Source organism: Terrapene carolina, unplaced genomic scaffold, assembly GCF_002925995.2.
Source record: "Terrapene carolina triunguis isolate 2854851 unplaced genomic scaffold, T_m_triunguis-2.0 Scaffold789, whole genome shotgun sequence".
Lineage (NCBI taxonomy): Eukaryota > Metazoa > Chordata > Testudines > Emydidae > Terrapene > Terrapene triunguis.
Genome location: NW_020665140.1, coordinates 4,602,080 through 4,626,381, shown reverse-complemented (window position 1 = coordinate 4,626,381; position 24,302 = coordinate 4,602,080). Strand labels below are relative to the sequence as shown.

Genomic DNA, 24,302 nt, shown 5'->3' with positions numbered 1-24,302 from the left:
CAACAGAAAAAGATAATTACAGCTACCTGACAACATTCCAATATCATACTAATTGCTTGTTTTACCAACAGCTCCAATATACTTCTGTTAGAATGGGCACGAACACGTCTAGGATGATGCATATTAGTACAATGTGAAATCTTTCAGTATTTTTTTTAAAAGGCATTTGTGCACTTATTAACAATGAAGTTATGTTTGCAATCATCATAGATTATGCAAGTCACTCTTGCATTCTGGTATGTGACAAAAGGCACACAACTTTGCAAAGAACTTGACATTAATATTTTAATTGTTGGGCATCAGCAGGGAATACTGCAAGTAATTTAATTGAAAATTAGAATTTTCTTCCTGGTGTGAAAAGAGCATATTTATGCTCTGTGAAACGGTTTAAACTACAAACATGATTATAAAATGTGTCTGTCACTGGTGGAATATGGGGAGACAGTAGTTTGCTTATGCGTTGGAATTTTTTTATGCCTTGAACAATTATTGGTAAAGAGCGTTTGGATGTTAAATCTCAAGCAGAGTGTAGGTACAGCCATAGTATTTTGTAACTCAAGCAGCTTCCTACCATACTTGCCGCCAAAGGGTGTCATATGCAGTAAGCCCCTGCTTCTGGGGTGAGGTGCATGCATGTGGATTTTCAATCCTGTGCAGAGCCTCATTGAGTTTATTGGTGTTCCATGCAGGCTCAGGGGTCTGCCTGTGTACATCTCATTGCAGTATTAGGGCCTGAGTGTTTTCTCTTACACATCTATCCTTGTGAATGTCAAACATGCATATTTTAGTTACAAAACTCTATTATTATTTAAATCACATTTAATAGTATGACTTCAACTCAATGAAACTACAGTAATCTTAAATGTGTATTGAGATGTATAGTTAACCAGACATAAACAATTTGAAGTTTGTCAGGCAAAAAATGTTTTGTATGTAAAACTAATAGCACAGCCCCCAATTCAGAAAAGCATTCCTAGTCAGGAAAACATTTAATGCATGTGTCCAACTTTAAGCAATGGGATTTGAGCATGTGCTTAAAAATAAGCACAGTCCTTAAGTGCCTTCCTGAATAAGGGTGGATTTAAGCACATGCTTCAATGCTTTCCTGAATCAAGGCCACAAACAGTAACCTTCTCGTTGAGTGTTAAGAAACAGTGTTATATAAGAAAAATGCTGGTCATGATTTATTATGCTTGCGCATCTCACTCTAGAACTCAGTTTTTATAAGCTTTTAAAAATTTTCATGGTTTTTTTTTTGTTGTTTTTGTTTTTTTGTTTTGAATTGTCATTTTTCTGCTCCTTGCTTTTCTCTGCCCTGATCTCTCTTTGTGAATCAGTAACAATGTCTGTGCCACCATATTCTTCTGCATAATTGTGAAATGATGAGAAAATCCATGGGAAATGTTGAAACCTGGTAACTGCTTCAGTACTTTGGGATTACAACAAATGCATTCAGCAAGGTGATTTTCATATGGTCAGAGTACTGGTACCCTACACATTTTGATACTGTTTGTTGGAGGAAATTAGCTATCAGCCACAAAATGTGACTCTATCAAGTGTCTTACAATTCAAATTTGTGCATGCTTTCCGTTGAATAAGTGAATAGTATTATTTTAAATTGCTATGAGTTGATGTTAAGACAAACTAGGTAATATCCGAAATCTCAGGCTACAGTGATCCATCTTCGTATCTGACAGGATTTTGCTACCAGAAGAGCCTGTTCTTTCATGTTTTACCAGATGCTGAAAACCTTTGCAAAGCTGTTTGTCTCTCCCTCTCAGTAAAATTGGAAACTTCTTTGTTCCTTTAATTTCTTGGCAGGGAGTTAAAAATTACCAAAAGCTAGGACATTTTGGGATCCCAAGAAAAATTGTTGAGATTCTAGAGAAAATGCATTTTAAAAGGAAAAATAAAAGTACTGAAGCTGCCCTAGTGACAGCTGATCTTCCACAATTTGCTGTGTTTACTTCATGAATTATGATGTCTTGTATACCGAAGATTACACTATCTTGGGAAAGAGATGCTTATCTTTAAGAGCCTGAGTTGCAAGTTAAGGAGTGCCCATAACTCCCATGAAAGACAGCACCTTGGCACCACGCCACATGTCTCAGGTTCAGGCCACCTTGTGCCAAGTCATATTTCACTTGATACAATTAGCATTAATTTTAATCAAATAAGTCTTTACATTGTGTTTTATAGGGTATACTTTTCATGGGAGGAGTTATCACAAATTGAAGGAAATCATTTTTTCATCTCCTGTAAATGCATGTAAATTAAACCTAATAATGAACCAGCACCAACTACTGTATTTCCAGGATCCAAGCCCTTAAGCAGAGGCTGAGCTTAGTGGCAGTGATGTACTCTGCCTGTGAGAGTAGTAAACTAGTGACATGGACATTACTTACTTCCCCTTCCACACCTCTTCATCTACAGTGAGTCAGCTGTGGGACATGATCAACTGAAATTCTTAATGAGGGACATCAGGTGAACTCATAATTTGTGGGAAAACATATTTATTAGTAATTAAACAGTAGTTACAAAAAATTAAGTCATAATGTCTGTGTGAAATACTATCACTGTATGGTTTCAAATACAGATAAAGTGGATATAAAATACTTTATTGATTGATCTATGGATCATAAGGTTATGTATACTTTAGAATACTTTAAGAATTCTAAGGTGGTCACATCAATAGTCACATTTTTTTGAGCAGTGAGTAAACAGTAAATCCAGAGTTCTTTTTTTTTTTTTTTTAAACAGCTGTCTCTTAAATAATATTGTGCCAACAAATTTTCAAGTTTCCCCAATGGTACGTCCCTACTGTGCTGCGGTTGGCATCATCATCATGTTTTCTCACATAACTTAATGTGACATGTCAACATAAACAGATGTGGAATTTTCTGATATGACACAACATAGCTGTCTGGAATGATTTGTCTTATACAGAATAGTTGGAGAAACTGTAATAAAGGGAACAAGATCATGGAGGAAATTGAGATAATATTTTTCTTTGCATGAGTAAATTATGGCCATACTGATCTTGACTGTAATAAAGTTAGAGCCAAGTCATGAGGGGTAGGAGAGAGAATATGCAAATAAATAACTCTTCTTTTTACAATGTTATATTTTATGTATATTCTTTTTATGGAATATTTTTCATTCACTTATTAGCTTTTGTTCCCTGTCTTACAGAGGATGCTTATTACAGGTAATAGTAGGTTCAGTTTTGTTCTCATTGAAGTCATTTGCAATTATACTCACATTCTTTGGTTTTGTATGAGGTTTTATTGAGCAAAATATATTCCCATTTAAGTGTCCCTGTATATCTATTGATATATGGGTATGCATTTGTATATTCTGTTTGGATGTATATACAATAAAGTATGTGCGTGTGATGGGGGGTAGGGGATGAGGGGGTGCATGTACGTATGAAAACTGAAAAAAAAAAATACAAAACTCTTTGGTGCTAATATTACATTAAAGTTCTATGTTTAAACACACAGGTCAGAGAAAGCAAAAAGTTAAGATTCTCACAATAACATTAATTCACTACTGCAGTAAATATTTTATGTTGCATATGTAGACTACATCTAATAACCTAATTAGTAACTAAAAGTATTATATGTGCAATCTACATGAATCGTTGCTATAAAAACCTGATATATGAAATCACAAAAGGCAGTAATTAAGAAATCAATATTCTAGTAGTAATAACTCATCCACTCTGTACACGTATAATACTGTCAACATGCGACACTTTTGCAGTGATGATGGGTTAGGGTTACCCTGAAGACCTTAACTTTTGCATTCTCTGACATTTTTCTCTTCAAACACAAATGTATTGTTGCATTAGCATTTTATTTGGAAAAAACTATTTTACATATGCTTTTTAAAAAGTAAACTGTATTAGTACTAAGTTCTCTCTCTCACTCTAGCTTATAATTAATGGAACCTTGCTCTATCGGCAGCATATCACTAAAATGTTCTAAAACCCTAATTATTTCTTAAAGTAGTCTTTTTGAATACAGAATATATTATGATATGGTATGATGTAGAGGTTTTATTTGCACTCTTCTTAGATGACCTATGTAACTCATTAATGGCTTCATACTAATGCTAACAAAACCTCTTTATGCCACCAGATAACTTAGTGTACAATATATATGCAAATACAAGATTGTAGCATATATCTGACTGTAGGTACTATAAAGGTTTCTAAAATTATATTTTATTTTTTAAGGTTCACTATCTTATGAGTTACCATGGCTAAGAACTTGAGATTGGCTTGGGCTGCAAAATTTTGTTCCATATACTGAAGGCCCCAGAGTACATGGATATGGGTGTCTGAATCAGTTTTGGGTCATGGTCTATGTCTATTAGAAACAATGGCTCGGCCCCACTGAAGAGCTGTGGGATATATACAGTGGTTAAAAGGTACTGTTTTCTAGCTTGAGCTTTGATGAGATATAGGAGTGTTCCAAAGTCTCTTGAAGTCAGTGGGGTTGTTTGGTTTGAATTCAGTGAGTCCTGAATCTAGCCATATAGTACCTTACCTTTAGTACCTCAGTTGTCCATGACAGAATATTCCCTTTCCTGCAATTGAGGACATTGATTTTTTTGGTGGGTATGGTAGGAGGGTAGGAAGGAAAGGAACAAATTCAGAATGCAAGAAGCAACCCTGATGAAGAAGGATAAGTGGGGTGCAGAGTTGCAGGTAAGGTAGCTAAATTAAATTAATTTAGTTTGTCTTTTTTGTCTGCAATGTACCATGTGGATATCACCACATGGTATGTAGCATAATTATAGTTAGAGTCTGACCATCTTAAATGACCAGCAGTCCTGCTTCCGTTGAAGATAATACATGGGAGAATTATGGTTTGGCGATCCTCTGTTACTTGTAGACTGTTGGGGGACATATGTATTCTATTCCTTTTCCTTTTCTCCTGTTCAGTACTTTGGGAATTTACATAGATGTTTCCATTTAGAAAGGCAGTAACAGTGTGTAAAATACAAGGAAGATGGCTTATCTGTGAACTGGAAGGAATGATAACAGTGTTCCCCTGATTTTTTTTAAGCTGTGGTGCCCAATGCTTAGTCCAGCTTCCATATCAATAAAACGGTGCAGTTCAGCTTGCCAAAAAAAAAAAAAAAATCTGTCCTTCATGATGAGGATGCCCTCATTTGCTCACAATGACCACTTTGCTACCTCCCTAAATTGAAGTGAAATACTATCGTGAGTGAGTGTGTGTGAAAGAGAGAGAAAGAGAACTCACGTGCATGCAATTAAAGGAAAACAGGCTGGCATATAAAGGTTCAAAAGGTTGCACACTTTCATTATGCTGCAGATTGACAGGAGACCTCAAACATCTGTTAGTGCAAAATTTGTTCTGCTTTATAAGGCCTGTAGTGAGAATCATTTAAAAACAAAGTCAGACTCTCTCAGAAAGGTTTGTGAGCACCACAGATTTTGTGATGTGGGAAATTGCTAAATAAATGATGAATATGTCTTAAATAATCAATGCCAATTTAACCTCCTTCACCTTCCTTTGACTGCACAGGCTTATTTTATTGTGAGCTCAAAGAATAATTCGTGTGTCAGTTGGATTATTAAAACAGGATGGAAGATGAATAGATATAGTCAAGTAGCAATGTAGCCAATTACAAGATTACATTAAACTGCAGGGCAGATTCTTCTGATTATGTCCACTATATAAATAGATTTTTCAAAATAATATATACACATCCTGTAAATATTTTATAGCCCATGGCACTGCAAATATCCCCTTGATGAAAATATATTTGAATGAAGAAACAAACCATTATAGAGAAGCTCTCAGCCTCTATTGCTAAAGGAATTCAGACAGTAGTACTACTTTGCCATTATAATCTGGTGATTTTGGATTGAGTGGTTGAGTACTTTATTTTATTCTATTTGAAATAACAGTCCCTAAGAGCAGGTGTGATTATCCCTCTTTTTTTCTCTCCCTGTATGTACCCTAAACTGATGTTAATTGTGCACCAGGTATCTCTAAACTGCTTTTTTTATTTTTTTATTATTTTAGTGAAGGTAAAATTAAGTATGGGCTTGATCCAAGCCCAATAAAGTCATTTACTCCTCTGGGCTTTGGATTTGGTCCTATGCTTCCATTAATGGTGATATTAAACCAGGATGATCTTAATCAAGGTGCTCTCTATTTATTATTGCCAGTGTGCTTCAATATGTGCTTTGCACAGTAGCTATAAACAAAAATTATTTTTTACCTTTTGACAAACACCAGCATTGTGTGTGCACATGAGCTATATCGATTCTGTGTCTCTATTGTGGTTTCTTTTATCTAAGCCATATTGTTCCTTCCCAAAGACATAATCACTTGGAGTGGGAACGGTTTCCAAGCAAAACTCTGAAATTCACCTGAAGGAATGTCCTGCTATTCTTGCCCTCTGGGAGGAAGAGTTTGCGGGTGGGGGGAGGCATGAGTTACACAGAGTGTTAGCTCGGAAGCCTATATAGCCTGATGATGTGTGGGGAAAGAAAGATCCAGTTCCACAGAACGTCAACTCTTCCATGTAGTAGTAATGTGTTTAACGTTACAGAAAAATCAGGATTCATGACTGAGGCAGGGGATTTAGAGCAGAACAAGAATTAGTTATAGATAATGTTTTAGACAATTATAGAATAAGAAAAGTGTTTTCAGAATAAATGTGCAGATATGCATGCAAACTTTTGCACATGCCCAAGTTGTATATGTAAAATGTCTGATGCTTGAAGAATATAATTTTCAATATATACACATCTCCATGCATACATTTCACACAGATTATGATAACCTGTGTGACAGACTTTCAATGGAAACCTTACATGACACAGTTTGCTCAATTAAAATGAAAATAATACCACACCCAGGGGATCCCTATAACTCTTATGTACCCCTGTGTTCTCTGCCAGTTACGGTCGAAAGTTCGTTGGATCACAGCAGTCACGCATACCACAGTTGCATGGAAAGTTACTGTATGTCATGTGACCCATGTTGTGCACATTGTGCACGGTTCCATTTGCATATACTTTTTTTTTTTTAATTGGGCATATACATGTAGGGTGAGATTTTCAAAACCACTCAGTCTTGATCTGCCTCTTCCCACGTTGATGTCAATGGGACTTTTATTATTGGCTTCACCAGAGTTAGGGCTATGCTGAGCACTTTATAAAATCACACTTCTAAATGCTATGAGTTGAAACAAATAGAGCAGTCTCCATTTCTGGATGCTATACATTTGTGACTCAGGTCTGAATTATGGGATTCGTTCTCATTTGCTATTGAAAAAGTAGAAATATGCAGGTTTGGGAAACTTCCCCTCACCCCGTTTATATAAGTCCCAATGAAATGAAAAATCATTGTGGAAAGATCAGTTTACACAATTTTTTGATATTTAAAGAAATTAAAGTAGAGGTTTAACTGAAATAAATTAATAACAAGTATATGTAGAAGTTACTTTTTAAAATAAATGTACACAGTGAAACTGTACTTACTATGTATACTGGTGCCTGATCCTGCAACTGTTAGCAAGGAAAATGTCTATTAATCTGTAAGCTAATAAGTGGCTTTCATATAGAAACCAAAACCAAGATGGTAAATAGTTGTATTGTGGCTTACCTAAGGGCAATTTGGCATGTCTGTTTAATGGGTTTTAGTTCTACTTTGACTGTTTTATACATCTGTAGCTCTCAGAGATTGCCCCCTGGAGGTTTGGGTGAAAATCTGGAGCTTTTAAGGTGACTTTTAATGCATTTTAATCTTTTATTAAAAGTTTTTAATAATTTACATGGCGGCAAGATCATTGTGATGCCATGCTACTGGGAGTACTGGGAAGGTTGGGTTTTAAGTGCAAACCTACTGTTCCTAACTTGACTTTTCTCAGTGCAATATTAACCACGTTTCCTGAGTTAGTTTTGTTTATTGTGAAAATGTTTGCATTTGTAAGACTGTACATCACTTGCTCTCTCTCTTCTCTGGTATTTTCTTTTCTATGATTTGGACAAATATGTTGGTGGGATTTTGCTTAATAAACAAAGTGTATTAAAATGAATAACATTCCTGATATTGCACTTACTGAAGGTGTAAAAGGGTGTTAGAGATAAGGTATAGACAGGTATTCTTAAAATTGTGGGCCAGATCTTCAGCTGAACTTGAGCTACACAGATTTATACTAGCAGAGAATGTAGCCAAATGGATTTAACTGCACATTGCACACATGCTAAGTTACAAAGGTGTAGGTTTGTGTTTTTGTTTTTAAATCTTTAATTATATGCATTTAGCACCATCATGTTACAAATTTGTGAGTGCTGTTTTTTCTCTTAAGTTCTTAGAATGTAGCTTAATAACCTTAATTTTTAAAAGGCATTATGATGTATTTCTCCAGCACTTGGCATCATACAGTCATTTTGGTCTCTCAAAACTTTCTCTAGATTGAGTTGCTATTTGTTACTGATATTCCTTAATTTCAAAAGGAAACGCCTTCCAGCTCACTTCCTCGTGGTTAACGCACTCAAACATTTGACTTAAATACCTGTATCTGTTGTGGATTGCATCAGACATTTTAAAACAGGAATAACTCTTACTTTAGAACCCCATTTGTTACGAAGGACTGAACTAGGACTCATTCATTATTTTAAATCTTTTCATGTTGCTGTTTGATATCTGGAGACATGAGTCTTGGTCTTTCTCCATAGCTGGCCCATCCTTGCCATCCATAATTCAGCACTGTTTGCCATCCCCGCTGCCTGAGGGAAACCTGGTAATGGAAAAGAAAGGAGGTTGCAAGACAGGATCATAGTGACTAGGAGTTAGTTAAGAGAAAAAATGGCAAGATCTAATCAGAAGTACATGTTTAGATCTTGAAAGTAAAACCTATGTGGTGGGGGGGGAGTCAGATCCTTATTACTGTTGCAATTTTGGGGTAATTATTTAAAGTATGGCACTGTTCCTCAGTTCACATACCTTCAGTCTTCTCCCCTCTCATCAGCCATGCAGCTATACATACCTTCTCATTGTTTCTACCCAACCTGAAATACAGTGTGTAGTTTACACCCATACATTCATATGGTTGATATTTTATACTATGTACAGTAGAACATAAATCCCTTGAAAGCACTTGGCAGACTAACTCGATGTGCTGGGCAGTTTTTCTCTGATTGTCATCCCTATGGTATATTCATAGTGAACCAAAAAGATATCTTAGAATTGGGAAGGGTACAAAGAAGGGCAACAAAAATTATTAGGGATATGGAATAGCTTCCATATGAGGAGAGATTAAAAAGACTGGGACTTTTCAGCATGGTGTGGCTTGCAGGCTGGAAGGCTGTTGGTGAACAGCCCATGTGGGAGCTACTTGAGCAAGTCATTGTAAGGCATCCATGATTGTAGGGCAGGGGTGACACAGCCCCCCATTAGTCTGGATTGTGCCCCGATATGTCACAGCGCACCTCTGTCTGTACCTTTCCATATAAAATGTGTGGATGCATGATTGTTTCTTCTGTAGAATTGCTTTTCACATTGTGGGTTATTTTCTGCTGTTTAATTTTTTTTCTTTTAATTACAACATGAAATTGTATAATGTCTCATAGTATGTTTGCTCCTAAAAGACTACTTTTATCTGTGTATGTATTTTCTTCTGAATGAAAGAGAGGGCTGAGGATATGCATGCGCATGTGCACACACACATACTGACCCTGTTGGGTAACAAACTGGTACTTTAAGCACTAAAAGCACAGCTTTTTACCACCTTTAACTAAAGGAGTAACTGCATTAGTGGTCTCATTAGTAAGTTTTTGTTGTGCACTGTCCACTGGAGGAGACAGAATTCACATATCCAGAATGTTACGCTTGCAAAGGAAGCCCGTCCCAAGTATTTGATGTACATAAGAGTTCAACTCTACATACTAGTTACCATTTGGCAATGACCCCCCAAAAAGGGTTGGCAGGAGGGACTGAACCTGGAACTTTCATACCAAAAACACATGCCTCCCCCAAATTCAATCCATGCTGATGACCCACATGCATTGGGCTATTGGAGTGTTGTGTACCCACTTAGAGAAGACAAAATCACAGGTAAGGAGGCTAATTTTACCTTTTCCAGCGGTGCTGAACATTAGCAGCAATATTCTGTTTCCATTCGTTTTTCACAAGCTGGCTTCTGCCTATTTCTGTAAATAAAGGCACAGTTAAAACACTTTTAGTAATGTATTTCTTGATGTTGATTGATAACCATGTTTTTTACAGATCAATAAAAGGAACAGATGTGTGATACAGTATACTGTTTTCTACATGTTTTAAGGGATTTTTTTTCCCTATTGAGCTCCATTGTAACTAAGTAACTGTGTATAAAATTTCCTTCGTGGTTTTCAACTTCCTATTCGCTTGCTCTTCCCTGCATCTTACTCATTTCCATCTTTGCCCTTGCAGATTTCACAGACATCACACTTCTAACGTACTAAAGCAGGATCTAGGGTATCCCACAATGTTAAGACTCTTCACCGCTTCTAAGTTCTGCAACTTTTACTTGGAGGCTTTTTTAAAAAATTATATTATTTCTTCTTCTTCATCCTGCAGAACTTGTTATTGCAGGCAATGCTCATCCTGAGCTGGCCATCTCTGTCTGCTCCTTGCAGCTCTCCATGATTGAGGGTCACTCTTTCGCTTGCGCTGACTACCTGTTTGGAAATCTTCATCTCTGAGTAATGTCCTTTCTTTAATTCCTTATTCTTATTTTTGTTTGAGACTTACTATTTTAGGATGCTTTATATGAAGGCTGCCATTTAATTATATTTTCAATGTATTGTAATTGCATTTTTTATATCTCTTATAAACAGAGAGTGCCAACTAGCTTAGAAACATTTTAACTAGGCATAATTTAGTACTAATCAGGGAGACAAGGGCCTCTGGATTTAAAACATTTTTAGAGTCCCCACTCTGACACTCAAACACATTTTAAAGTAAGAAAGAAAGAAGCGGGACATGTACATTCAGGATTCTAATATATTTTGTGCTGTTAGTATCAAGGCATCCATATGCCAGTGGGGCACAACTTATCAGCCCTTTTCCCGGCATTGTGCAGAAGACATAATCAGTGATAAACTTTAAAAAAAAAATGAAGTGGGGGGGGGAAAACCACAAGACAAAGCCATTTAGGGGTATTGTTCCATTAAATATATTGACATATGCCAAATGTAAAAGGTTACAAGAAGTTGCTACAGAGGTTTATTTCAGATTTCTATCAAGGCATTACAAACAAACGCATACCTATTTTAAGAAAAGTTATTTGATAACATCTCTTTAAGGGAAATGCTCAATTGTAGTCTCATCTATTTTCTGTTTTACATTAGGGTCTTGATCCTGATGCTGAGTGTTCTTTAGGGTATGTCTACACTACACGCTGGATCGGCGGGCAGCGATCGATCCAGCGGGGGTCGATTTATTGCGTCTAGTCTAGACGCGATTAATTGACCCCCGAGCACTTTCCTGTCGACTCCTGTACTCCACTGCCGCGAGGTGCGCAGGCGGAGTCGACGGGGGAGCGGCAGTAGTTGACTCACCGTGGTGAAGACACCACAGTAAGTCGATCTAAGTACGTCGACTTCAGCTATGTTATTCACGTAGCTGAAGTTTTGTAACTTAGATCGATTTCCCACCCCCCCCCCCAGTGTACACCAGGCCTCAGTAAAGAGCCAGTGGGAGCTAAGGGAACTCTGCAGCTCAGAAGACTGGTTAATACCTTGCAGAAATGAGTCGCAGATCTCCACTGCTTTTCAAAGTAATATAGAATTTTGTTTCCTTTGGTATTAATAGAAGCTAAAAGTGAGTTTTAAAAAAAATATTAGAGAACTACCTACTGCCCCATAGAGTCTAATCAGCATCTGAAAATATTTTCATGTAGTGTACAGGTTACATGTAGAAATCCCCTAAACTGTGAAACTCAAAGAAGTCTCAGAAATTAGAGATGAGCAAAAAGGATTTATTCAGTGCATTCTTCTGACCTCTTTCCAACATAAATCTAACACCTTGGCCTCCTTAATTATGCTCTACTTAATTGTAATGTCTCTTAAAATTATCAGCATGAGCAGGAATACTTTAGTGATAAATGAAATAACATAAATCTCTAGCTTGAAAGCTTGCTTGTTTGTATCATGGTAAGTATCTGCATGGGCTGTTTTGAGTCCGCGGAGCTGTAATGCACATTTTTGGTTTATTTGATTTGTTACCATCAATGCATAAATCTTTTTAATTTTTAAGATTTCATTTCTTTTCTTTCCTTTTTTTTTTTTTTTAAAGGCCCTGTGGAATTCTCCATGTACTGACGGCTCAGTTTACAAACCAATCAGCATCTCATTGGTTCCAACATTATTAAATTAAAAAACAGCATCTGGACACTCTGCACTTATGGATTTAATTAAATATTGATGAATATGAAATGAGCCTCGATTTACCAGTACTTCCCGTGTTTACCTAACTTGGCAAAATACTATTATTTCATAAGCTTTGATTTATCAAAAATAAGACTTTGTGACTAGATCTGCATTGTTAAATTTATTAATAAATTATCGTTATTCATTATCTAAAATAAAACATTTGTGTACAGCTATGTTATTAAAAATAACTAAGAAACAATAGTCTATTGACCCTTGAATCGCTGAGATTAGAGAACATATTTTAAAAGTCCACAGTCTTACGAAAATGAACCATTAAGTTGGAAAGCTTTTATTCTCAGTCTTGCAGTAGTAATAGATATCCATCACTAGTGAACACAAGAGCAACTCCTTTAAATGCATGATGTATTGGGCAAATACTCATTTTCTTGTATAAATAGTGGTTTGTAATCTTTAGGCAAAATACTGCCCACACTTATTCTTATGCAGTGGATTTCCATGAGCATAAGGGAGGTCAGAAATTATCCACTTGTATTTTAAGGAATCATTAGGCCATATCCTTTAGGGTACAGAGTACTCTCCACTTGTGTTGAAGTCATTGGAATCATTGTTTTGTTGTCCTTCAATTCTGCAGCTTTTCATAAGAGTTTGTTTACGTGAGGTATCTTTTAAAGTGCAACTGAAGCAGATGAATGAACTATAAACTGTATTCCCTGGCCATGGTTCAGTGATTACACAAAAATGTACGTGTCTATGTAGACAGCAGGTGACTTCTTGAACCCATCCCTAAAAAATCTGTGTACACATTAGGTAAAGTCCAAATTAACCTTTATTTATTTATTTATTTTTGAGTGTGACCTTTTTAACCAAAGAAATCAACATAAGGTAACCAAGTTAAACTCAAACTTCTCCCCAGGCTTGGCTGCTCCTAAGTTTCCTGACCTAGGGCTATCTGGCTTTACCATAACTTGGATCGTCTTTTATCCCCATAGGGAGCCATTCCTACTTCCCGAATAACTAGGTTGGGTAGCGGCAAAACTCTTAATCCTTTCCCAATCGTCACCTGCTAACTGGATGACTATTAATATTTGTGTTTCCATGGTGCCTAGGGGCCCTGGTCATAGATCAAGACCCCATTGTACTAGGTGCTGATGCAGTGTTACAGACAAATTCTGTCATTGTTATAGTATCATTATAATGACAATAGTGTATATGAGAAAAATGTTTATTGAACATCAGCTGTTGTTTAACCTCTGGGATCTTGAATTTGAAAAAGTTGGCATTTTACATTTGAATAAAAAAAAATCACCTTTTGGCTTTAAAGGTGCCTGAAATTAGTTTAAAAAAAAAAAACATTTTCCAAAACAGACTTTAGTCTATATAGTCGATTATGTTAACTGACTTGTACATATGGTTGCTGTAATACAGGTGGCAATATTTATCAGTTCTTATCTTTTATGTTGGTTAGCTGCTTTTCTGATCCCCAGACTCTCAAGATCATCTTTTAGGCCAGGATTTAGGTTGGAAAAACTCTGACTTCACTGAGGCCAAGATTTCACACCAAAATATTAATGTTTTAACTTATTTAAGTATCATTTATATTCTTTTTACTGTTAAGTATTTGTCCCAGAACTAAACTAAACGATCTTTGTGGAACATTTTGAAGATAAATAGGACTATTACATAAATGTTAAGCAACCTTATTTTGCTTCAAGAACCTAATGAGCCATAAATACACAATAAATCAAGACAATTGAACTGATCACCTAGAGATTATTGACACTTCACTTTTGAACTTCCCCTTCTCTTTTGCTGTTGTCACTTGTTTTCTCTGGTTCATTCTTATTTCCTTTTCTAGTCTGAGACTCCTCTTTGTAGTTGTCATGGGAATACAGTTATTGCCGCTCCATACCCTTTTATTTTTTGTCATGCTTTTTTCATACTTAGCATGTTTATCACGCCACAAACACTAGCTCGTTCAGAAGAAGAATACCTAGAAGAAGAAAAGGGTGTTGTTCATCGCAGTGATTTGGCACTGGGGTTTCTGTTCTGCCTTAAAGCAGTAAATAGAACTTCTGAGTGGAGACAGATGTGAATCAGCAAGTACAATAAATCAATGAAGATGATTTTGGAAAGTAACCCATTTTCAATTTAGGGTTCCAATAATAAAATAAAGTGGTGTTTCCTAGAGTATACAGTCTCATTTTACCTGTGTGCTATCTGCAGTCCTGATATGCAGCAGCTTTCGCAAGGTAGAACTTCCAATAAAAGATTTTATTTAAGGACAGCAAATCCCTTTTCCATGTTGAACTATCATTTCCAAAACTATTACGGGGGGGGGGGGGCGGGCATGATCTTTGTGAATGTCATTACAATGCAAAGTTGGATGTGACTTTTGAGCTTTGATGGGGTAATAAGCACAAGTAACATATTTTCAACCCTATCCAGAAGTCGCCCAACTCCTCCAATACATTTAATCTTTTATCCTTTCATTTTTACTTTGTTTTTCCCTAATTTCATATCAGAGTATAAACCAATGAGAAACTGTTCATGTTCATATTTTGCCCAGATGTCTTCTGTTACTCTTAAGAGCAAGACAAAGCTATTCTGCAAAAATCATGGTTGACATGAGTGGTATTCCAGCTTCTAGAGTACACAATCAGATATCTTCAACTAAGTCAGTTAAAGTAACAACAGCAATAAATTAAACAGATAGAAACTTCTCAAAAACTCTCCTGAATCTTAGTAAGCACAAAAGGCTCTTAGTGGATAAAATTGCTTTTAACATAAGAACAAATAGATGTGTGCCTTTCTTCAGGCTTGCTTTGATGCAGTAACTGTCAATACAAAAGTAAAATTCTGATGTCATTCCATATTAGATTCTTCTCTACTTATTACAGAGAATTAAGCAAGAAAACTTATTGATGTAGCAGGACATTTGAATTATTATGGAAACAAAGCAATATAAAAACATATAATTGCTGTAAAAATTAGCTCTTCTGAGAGTATATGAGCATTTTTCCCAGTACTGAGAACAATTACCTTTAAAAAACACACACAAATGTGGCATGATAACCTTGACTTATTTTCCTATAATGAGCAAAATTGCAGCATTCTGTCCACTGATGAAGAACAATATTGCCGGCAGAAATACTTTGTACTTGCATTGAGCTAACACATTAAACAAGCTGTCTGAGTATTCTTTATTTGCATCATATTTTCACATTTGGTCCTTTATTCTGTGATATATTGTCCTCCTCCCATCTTCTGTCTCTGTATGTGCATGCCACCATTTACCAGCTCACAAAGAGGAGCAAATGAAAAGTGGGTCACTGAGTAGTCATAGAACTGTAAACTGCTCCAAGTGCAAAAATTAACAGAGCTGGGAAAACCAGGAAGGAACAAGTACCATGGGTCATGCTCTTGCTCTCTGTGTAGACAAACAAATCCCTTTGAGGATTGTGAGAGGAATGCTCCTGGGACAGTTTTCTGATAAGTAGGGTTGCAGATTTGTCACGGTGACAAAAAAGTCAGATAGACAAATGGGGAAAATCTTTTTTTTCTGTGACTCAACCTGCAGTTGCAGTTCATGTTTTGTGGGGCTGGGCCGCCCGCTCCATTCTGGGTCATAATGCAGCTCAAGTTTGATCTGCCCAACCCTCCGTCATGACTGAGTGACGAACCAAACTTGCACAGCGTTGCAGTCCTGCACTATAGGTCGCAATGCCCAGAGCAGGGCTGTAGGCTCAGCCCTGAGGAACAGCGAAGTCACAGGAGAAACTTCTGCAGGCAGGACACAAGAGGTACCCCTGCGGGATGACTGCAGGATGGGCTCACTCTCCAGGCCCCTGAATCTCCCCTCTGCACCAGGACAGGATTAGGGTTGTGGTGATGGGGGCAGAGGGTGCTGCGCTGTGTGGTTGCTGTCCACTTGGCGAGATGAGAGCATTTTTTGTTTTAAAAAATGAGGGAGCATTTGCGGTCAATTGAATAACCCATGATTTTATTACATTCACCGTGATTCATCTTATTTTTGATTAAAAAAAAATTGCTGTGACAAATCTGCAGCCCTACTTATAAAAACACCTGCAGGATGACAAAGGGGAAACTGTCACAAATGGCCTTGAAGAAGTGGTATGGGTTTATGTAGCAAGCCTATTGTGCTGTTTCTGGGTACTTTTTGTGAGAACAGGGATTTCCCCCTCCCTCCCATGTTCTTATCTTCTCCAAAGTTTGCCTTCCCCACAGTGCAATGTAGTCTGCTGTTTGTCAGACAGTTTCCCCTTCCACTCCAGAAGTGGCTGCATTCATATTTTGTATAAATTGCTTCAGGATTAATTTAATGTAACTATAAATCTATGCTTTTCTACTATTGGAATTCTTAAGAGCTAAAGCTGGGTGTTTGTGTTAGACAAGCAACTCCAAATTATATATAGAGTCAGGGACCTCATTTTTAATTAATTTAAGGATGACTAGTAACTATCAGCCATCGACCTTGTGATAAATAGCCTCTTAAGTACCCTAGCTTCTGCTCAAAGTAGTGTTTATTCCACACCCACGTTCACCATGTTACTCCTGCCGTCATCCTCAATGATCACCATCCAGGTGTTCCAAAAGTTTTAGATATGCACTTCTGTGCCATAAAAAAAATCTTTCGTAGTCCGGTGATTTACATAGGCAGAACAGCAATAACTTAAGTCATACATCTTCATTTTTCTTCCTGTGTTACATTTTAGGAGCATAATATTAAAAAGCTGCAGTAAAATTTAGTTTTATTTTTCTGTTAGACGACTTGACATTTGTAAGAAAACGGACATTCCCATTCTTTAGCAGACATCCTGCACATTTTATATGATCCGCAAACAAACACTTGGGAAAGAACTTGATTGTGTGACGCTTTCGTGCCAAATAGCCAACTGATAGATAAAATAACACAGACTTCAGGGAATGTATCCTTTGACATTATCTAAGTGGTTAATGTGTATAATTATGTGAAATTAGATTGGAACTTTAATCATAAATGTAATAGTGCATTATGTTCTCAGTTAACAGTAGTGATTTAAGCAGGCTGTACTTTACAAAAAGAAATCTCAGCCAATTTGACCAAAGTATAGGTCTTGCAAAAGAAGAGTTGTGTAAAGAGAGGTTTAGTAAATCTTTCATGAGTGGTGTTATCTTGTTTTTTGTTAATCCCCTGGATCTTGTAGCTCTCTCTTTCCCTTCTCCCTACCCACTTAAGACAAAATTCTCGTCATCACCCTTCCACAAACCTTCCATTAACTTCAGTGGGAACTTTGCAAGACTATGGCAAGCAGGATTTACCCCCAAATCATAAATGCTGTAGACTCCAGCACCAAAGCTTAGAATAGGCCAGATAAAACATTAGCTGCTACTATATCTAGAATCATACGCAGTAATATATAGCCATTGCCTTAAGTAAATTTCATATTAACATACAAGTTTCAGGATAGCTTCCATTGTTGTATGCAGTTTTGTTATAGCTGTGTTGGTCCCAGGATATTTGGAAGACATGGTGAGGACTGTTGAGGAGGAATACCTGAGAGTCCCACTTCATTCTTACTTTCTTTGTTTTCAACTGCTGCTTTATTTTTTTCTCTTTCCTCAGAGGGGAGATGGTAAAAATGCAAAGATTATTCCCGTTCTCTTTCCACCATTTTTTCTTGCTGCTGCTTTGAATATTTTTTGGGGGGCGGATGGAGGGGGTGGAAGGAATGAATGGAATGAGGCCTCAGTGGATTCATGTCAGATATTTTTGGCATTTGCTTAGTGCTATTGTACAAACATCTCTGCGCAACCTTGCTAATATATCTTAGGCCAGATTTGACATATACTTATTCTTCCAGTCTTGGGTATCCTTTCCCTAATGACTGCTGCTGTAGCAAATTTTGGGGTGGTTCTGTGATTTAAGAGGAATTCCTGAGGAGAAATTATACTAAGACCATCAAAATTATTTTTCCTTTTATACCTAGTGTCTAATCCTGGTATACATTACAGAGTAAAAATGCTGGTATTATATTTGTGCTGTCTGGCACCCTATAGTGATTTCGTGTCAAAGGAGTGTTTCTATTTTTATAAAATCCCACAGCTTATTCCTTATATTAGACCCAAGAAATAATCACACATTATTTTGGAACACAGTGGGGAGAGGCATAGTAGCTTATCCAAGGTCATGAACAGGATGCTGTTGTGTAGTGTGAATTTCAGGTCTGGCTTCCTAAAAACAGGCATTCAATTCACTTCCTGACTCTGGTTTTTCCCTTTCCTCTGGCAGTATTTTGCAAGTGTCAGTTGCAATGTTAGAATTCTTCAGCAGACACTTGAAGCTATGTTTATTAGTACAAGAAAGTTGGCATCCATGCTGTCATGAATCTTCGGTTTGTTGATGGTTAAAAAATTTATTCATAGCATGGGTAGGGAGCATTTGAATAACAATGTGGAATTTGAATGCAATGTAGAATATGTGAATAGCCATATGAATTTTTTAGAATTCCTAACTAATATAATACCAGAAGACCCAATGCACAACATGAGCCAAATTCACAACTGGTATTAGCAAATATATTGGGAGAGTTCCACTGACTTAAACTGTGTTACAGCTGCTTACCACAGTGGTGAATTTTAGCCCAATGTTTTTAAAATACAACTATTTGGTCTCCTCCGTTAGCTCTAGAATTCTGGACAGCATCCACTTTTCACTCTGGATGTATGTTGTGTGTGATTCCATGGTAGTCATTGTAATTCTAAAAATTAATCCATCATTTTGGTGAATATTGTCTGTCTTACAGGCAAATGATATAGCTATTACACACACAGGTTGTTTGTGTTATAGTACTAAGAGAAAGTGCTTGGGTAGGTGAACGTGGGAGCCTTTTATGCCTACCATAAGTAGGAGGGGGGAGAGCTGTAACTGGTTTTGTTCACTCTTTAATGCTGTTATTTCTCTGTCTTTCCCGCCAGTCTTGCATCTCTTGTTGCCAATTTTGCAACTACATCTTGCTGTTGGGAATCTTTTGATGCTTTGTTAGTGGTATGGTTTATGTTCTTACTCATTATTTCCCCCTGATATTGTTCCTTTTCTGTTCTCCTTTTATCTTGCAGTATTGTTTTTATTCTTCCTCCCCCACATCACAGTCCCATTTGGCTCATAATTTACTTCTCTTTCTTATAACACCATTTTTATCACTCTCAAAACATTTTTTTAAAATTTTAAAAAAAAAAAACCAAAAAAACCGAGAAAATAATGTGTTTTTTTTCCCTTTTAATTACTATTTTTCCAGATCTTGTTCCTTGTTTTGGGTTTATGGAGGAGGGAGGAGATTAAAGATATTTAAAATAAATTATCTTTACAGGATGGTCCTATAGAATTGAAAAGAATCATAGAAATGTAGGAGTGGAAGGGACCTCGATAGGTCATCTAGTCCAGTTCCCTGCACTGAGGCAGGACTAAGTATTATCTAGACACCCTGACACCCCAGTGTTTGTCTAACCATTTCCTAAAAACTTCCAGTGAAGGAGACTCCACAACCTCCCTAGAAAATTTGTTCCAGTTCTTAACTACGCTTACAGTTACAAAGCTTTTCCTAATATCTAATGTCAATCTCCTTACTGCAATTTAAGCCCGTTACTTCTTGTCCTGTCCGCCGTGATAATGGAGAACAACAAACTTTTACGTACTTGAAGACTATTATGTCCTCTCTTTGTTTAGCTTGGAGAAGAGAAGACTAACTTTCCTCAGAGGTCACATTTTGTAGACCTTTAATCATTTTTGTTGCTCTTCTCTGGACTATTAAGCTTACTAGTGCATAGTAGAATGGAAGAATGACTTCTTGTCTCTTGCTTACAACACTCCAGGTAATACATCCTAGAATGATGCTTGCTTTTTTTTTCCTCAACCCCCCCCCCCCCCCCCCCCCCCCCCCCCCCCGTCCTTTCTCCCCATTTTTTTTTTTTTTTTTTTTTTTCTCCCCCCCCCCCCCCCCCCGCAGTACACTCTCCTCGGCAGTCATTTCCCATTTTTTTATTTGTGCACTTGATTGTTCCTTTCTAAGTGTAGTACTTTGCATTTCTTCAGTTTGTCAAGGTCATTTTGAATTCTGATCCTGTCATCTAAAGCCCTTGCAACCCCGCCTAGCTTGTTTTTGTCCACAAACTCTACGTGTACTCTCTATGCCCAAATATGCCCTTTCAGTTCAATTATGAACCACTGGTAACTACTCTGAGTACAGTTTTCCAGCCAGTTGTGCATCCACATTATAGTAGGTTAATCTAGACTATATTTCTCTAGTTTGTGAATGAGAAGGTCATGTGAGACAGTATTATTTATTTGGCATATGCTGTTCAGTTAAGCCAAGCCACAGTGTTCTTATCAACAATGTTCAAGGCACAAAAACCTCCAGGAAGTCAAGTCATTTTGAAGTCCTCAACAATGTGTGTCATGGTTTGTGGCTGCCTGCATTGACATAATGGACTGTCTCTAAAATACCATGGAAATTCCACTGCAGCATAAATTCTGTGTCCAGTATGAAACCAGTCCAGAAGGCTCCATTGCCTTTGCAGTAAATCAAACCCGGGTTGACGTTGAGTGGGGTCTGAGACAAGATCATTAGTTGCCATTTTCTCTGCTCACCATGAAGCTTGCCCTGCATCCTCTATTGTAAATCCCTCACCCAGTAAACGTATCCACAGTGGGAGACGTGAGGTCAGACAACCATGCTGTGTATTAAACAAGTCTTTAATTAACAGTAGATGTGGCATATCACACAATTTCTTCACTAGCTTTGCTATGTTTTCCTTTCTGCGAACACTGGGTAGACCAATATTTCAGAGACTGTATCAAAACCCTTACTAACGTGAAGATATGACATAATCTGCTTCATCCCCATCCAAAGGCTTGTTAACCTGTCAAAGGAGGATATTAGGTTGGTTTTTACATGTTTTGTTGTTGATAAATCCATGTTGACTGTTACTTATTACCTTGTTTTCTTCTGCATGCTTACAAATTGATTATTTTATTTGCTCCATTATCTTTCTGGCTACCAAAGTTAAGCTGATGGGTCTCTGCTGACTTGAAGATATCTAAGTTCTCTAAGTAGTTCTTAACTTGTTCTTTTCATATTTTAGACTCAGATCCTTCCCCATTTACACTGATGTTCAGTATGTTAGTTGTCCAATCACTGCAAACTTTTTTAGTGAGAACTGAAACAGAAAAGGGTATTTAACACTTTGGCTATTGCTGCATTTTCTGTTTTATTGGCTTTCCCTCTTTTTTTAGTAATCGGCCTACTCTATCCCTGGTCCTCCTCTTGCTTCTCATGTAGTTGTAAAACTGCTTTATTGTTACTCTTTATATCCTTAGCTAGTTTAACCTCATTTTGTGCCTGGGCCTTCCTAATTTTGTCCCTTCATACTTGCGTTTTTTTTTCTTTTCTTTTTTTCTTTTGTGGTTGTTGTTTAACATTCCTCTGTGGTAATGTGATCTAGTTTCCACTTCTTCTATGACTCTTTTGAGTTTCAGGTCATTGAAGATCTCCTGGTTAAGTCAGGTGGCCTCATATCTTTCCTATGGATTCGTATAGTTTGCTCTTGTGCCTTCAGTAATGTCTCGTTAAAATACTACCAAGTGTCCTGAACTTTTTTTTCCCTTAGACTTGCTTCTCACGGGATCTTACCTACCAATTCTCTGAGTTTGCTAAAATCAGACTTCTTTAAGTCCATTGTCTTTATTCCACTGTTTTCCCTCTTACTGTTCCTTAGAATCATGAACTCTTACTGTTTCATGAGCACTTTCAGTGAACTTTCTGTTACAGTTAAAATACTAAAATATTGCACCAAAACCTATAGAAAGGATATCATTCTCTGTTGAATTCTGTAAATTTTAGTGTAATAGCTTTAAAATCCTATTAAGTTTCTGTAGAACCCTATTGGTTTTACCTTATTAAATTTTATAGGACAATCCTGTAAGGGTTAGTTTTCCCCTTTGCCCTTTTCCACCTCTTTGACCACAACTCTCTATTCTGTTCTTAACCCCGGTTCTCAAATTAAATTTTTTTTTAAATCCCCCTCATACAAAATGCACTTTAAAAGTTGACCGTCCCTTTTGTGCAAACTTTATCTAACAGCTTCAAAACAAAACTAGACATGTTGCCCTTTGTGATGAGAATTGTCTCTCTCCCTCTCACACCTAGCTAAAGCAATCACGCGAAGAGCTTATTTCCCTATTTTGCTAGAAAGTAAATCTCCATTGAACAGTTATCTGCAGCTCTAATAGTAATATATGTTTTTTTCCTCTGCAAACATTAGGGCAGGAGGGAAAGGCTCACTGTCTGCCAAGAAAATAAATGAGAAAAACAAAGGCCATGCAGCAGGTGTCAATTCTAAACTGAAAAAAGAGTGGGGGGTGGGTGGGAGATTCTTTGTTGAATTGTACTGTGACTTAATTAAGGGCAGTGCTCTCTTTTTAAAATATTTTTAAGCTGTAGGGATAGACTGATATTCCATTCCCTGATTGTTTTTGTTTTGTTTTAGAAGACTTAATGCTGTCTAGGCCGTAGAGTTGTTTTAGTTCTAACAGGGGCTTCTGAGTTTCCTAAACAGTTTTTTGCTAGCATTATACAGCATTCTGAAATGTTTTCCAATTGACTCACAAGGTCATTTGTGCTGAACTCAGCCATTCAGCTGTTCCTTTTTATTTAACCAATGAGAGAACCTGCTGCACTATTTATCCCTTCCTCATGGGAGCAAATGCCAACATGGTTATGTTCTCAAAACATACTGTTTGACATCAGATAGAAATGTCTTACCCAACCAACAATGATAGAATCTCTGTGGTAGCAAAGAGTGTAGCTAAGGGCTGGTCTACACCCAGCCGCTAGTTCGGCGGCTGGGGATCGAAGTTCTGGGTTCGACTTATCGCGTCTGGTCTGGACGCGATAAGTCGAACCAGGAAGTGCTCGCCGTCGACTGCGGTACTCCAGCTCGGCGAGAGGAGTACCGCGGAGTCGACGGGGAGCCTGCCTGCCGCGTGTGGACCGCGTCTGAACCGCGGTAAGTTCGAACTTATGTCGACTTCAGCTACATTATTCACGTAGCTGAAGTTGCGTACCTTAGTTCGACTTGGGGGGTTAGTGTAGACCAGGCCTTAGTGAAGCATTAGGCTGATTAGCCACTGGATTGGTTTGGGAATTTCTTTTATTCACATGTCTCTAGTTAAGAGTCCATAGTGGATGCATGTGTACACCCAGAATTAGGGAAATCCCTCAGCCCACTATCCTCTTATGATGCTTTGTGTGAAAATGGTGATTTATACTATCCCTTTATAGACTGTAATTGAAATATAATGTTAGTGAGCATATCTGAAGAAATCTAATTGGAACTCCATAACGTTTACTTTGCACAGGTGATTTGCAGTACTTTTCTTAATGTATTTAATGACTTTTCTAAGGCACTCATCACCATGCTGTCTGAGTACAGAATCTCTTTAAATATTTAATATGCCACGCACAAATAGAAAACCATATGTCAAGTGTCTTGAAATTATAGTCATTGATCATGGGAAGAATCATTGACTTGGTGCATTTTTCCTCACTAAACCTGAACAGCACAACTATAAGACCAAATCTTCCAATCCGTGTGTGTGTGTGTGTGTGTACACACACACACACACACTTGGGCAAAACTTTCCTGAAGTAAAGACTATAGAATTTGACTTTTAGAGACTAAAGGCAACATTTCTTTTGTCAGTCTTTTCTTCAGTGTCAGACACTCACATTTGCTCTATTTCTTTCTTGTAGTATTCTGTCAGTTGTTTCTCTAACCCTCAGGTTGTAAGAAATTAATGTAATGCTCTGCTTTTACTCTTGGT

The 24,302-nt window shown here is 37.3% G+C and overlaps 1 protein-coding gene across 2 annotated transcripts in view; it reads left to right on the top strand.

Annotated features, from left to right (window-relative positions):
- Positions 1-24,302, top strand: part of CCSER1 (coiled-coil serine rich protein 1) — a 1,059,536-nt gene that overhangs the window by 661,934 nt on the left and 373,300 nt on the right. Inside the window, exon 10 of one of the 2 annotated variants that reach the window (XM_024216935.3) lies at positions 12,327-12,562. The exons of the other annotated variant lie outside the window; for it this stretch is intronic. Coding sequence (XP_024072703.2) covers positions 12,327-12,407 — 81 coding nt within the window. The 3' untranslated portion in view covers positions 12,408-12,562. Of the gene's footprint in view, positions 1-12,326; positions 12,563-24,302 lie in introns of those variants that run through there. 2 annotated transcript variants of the gene reach the window in all.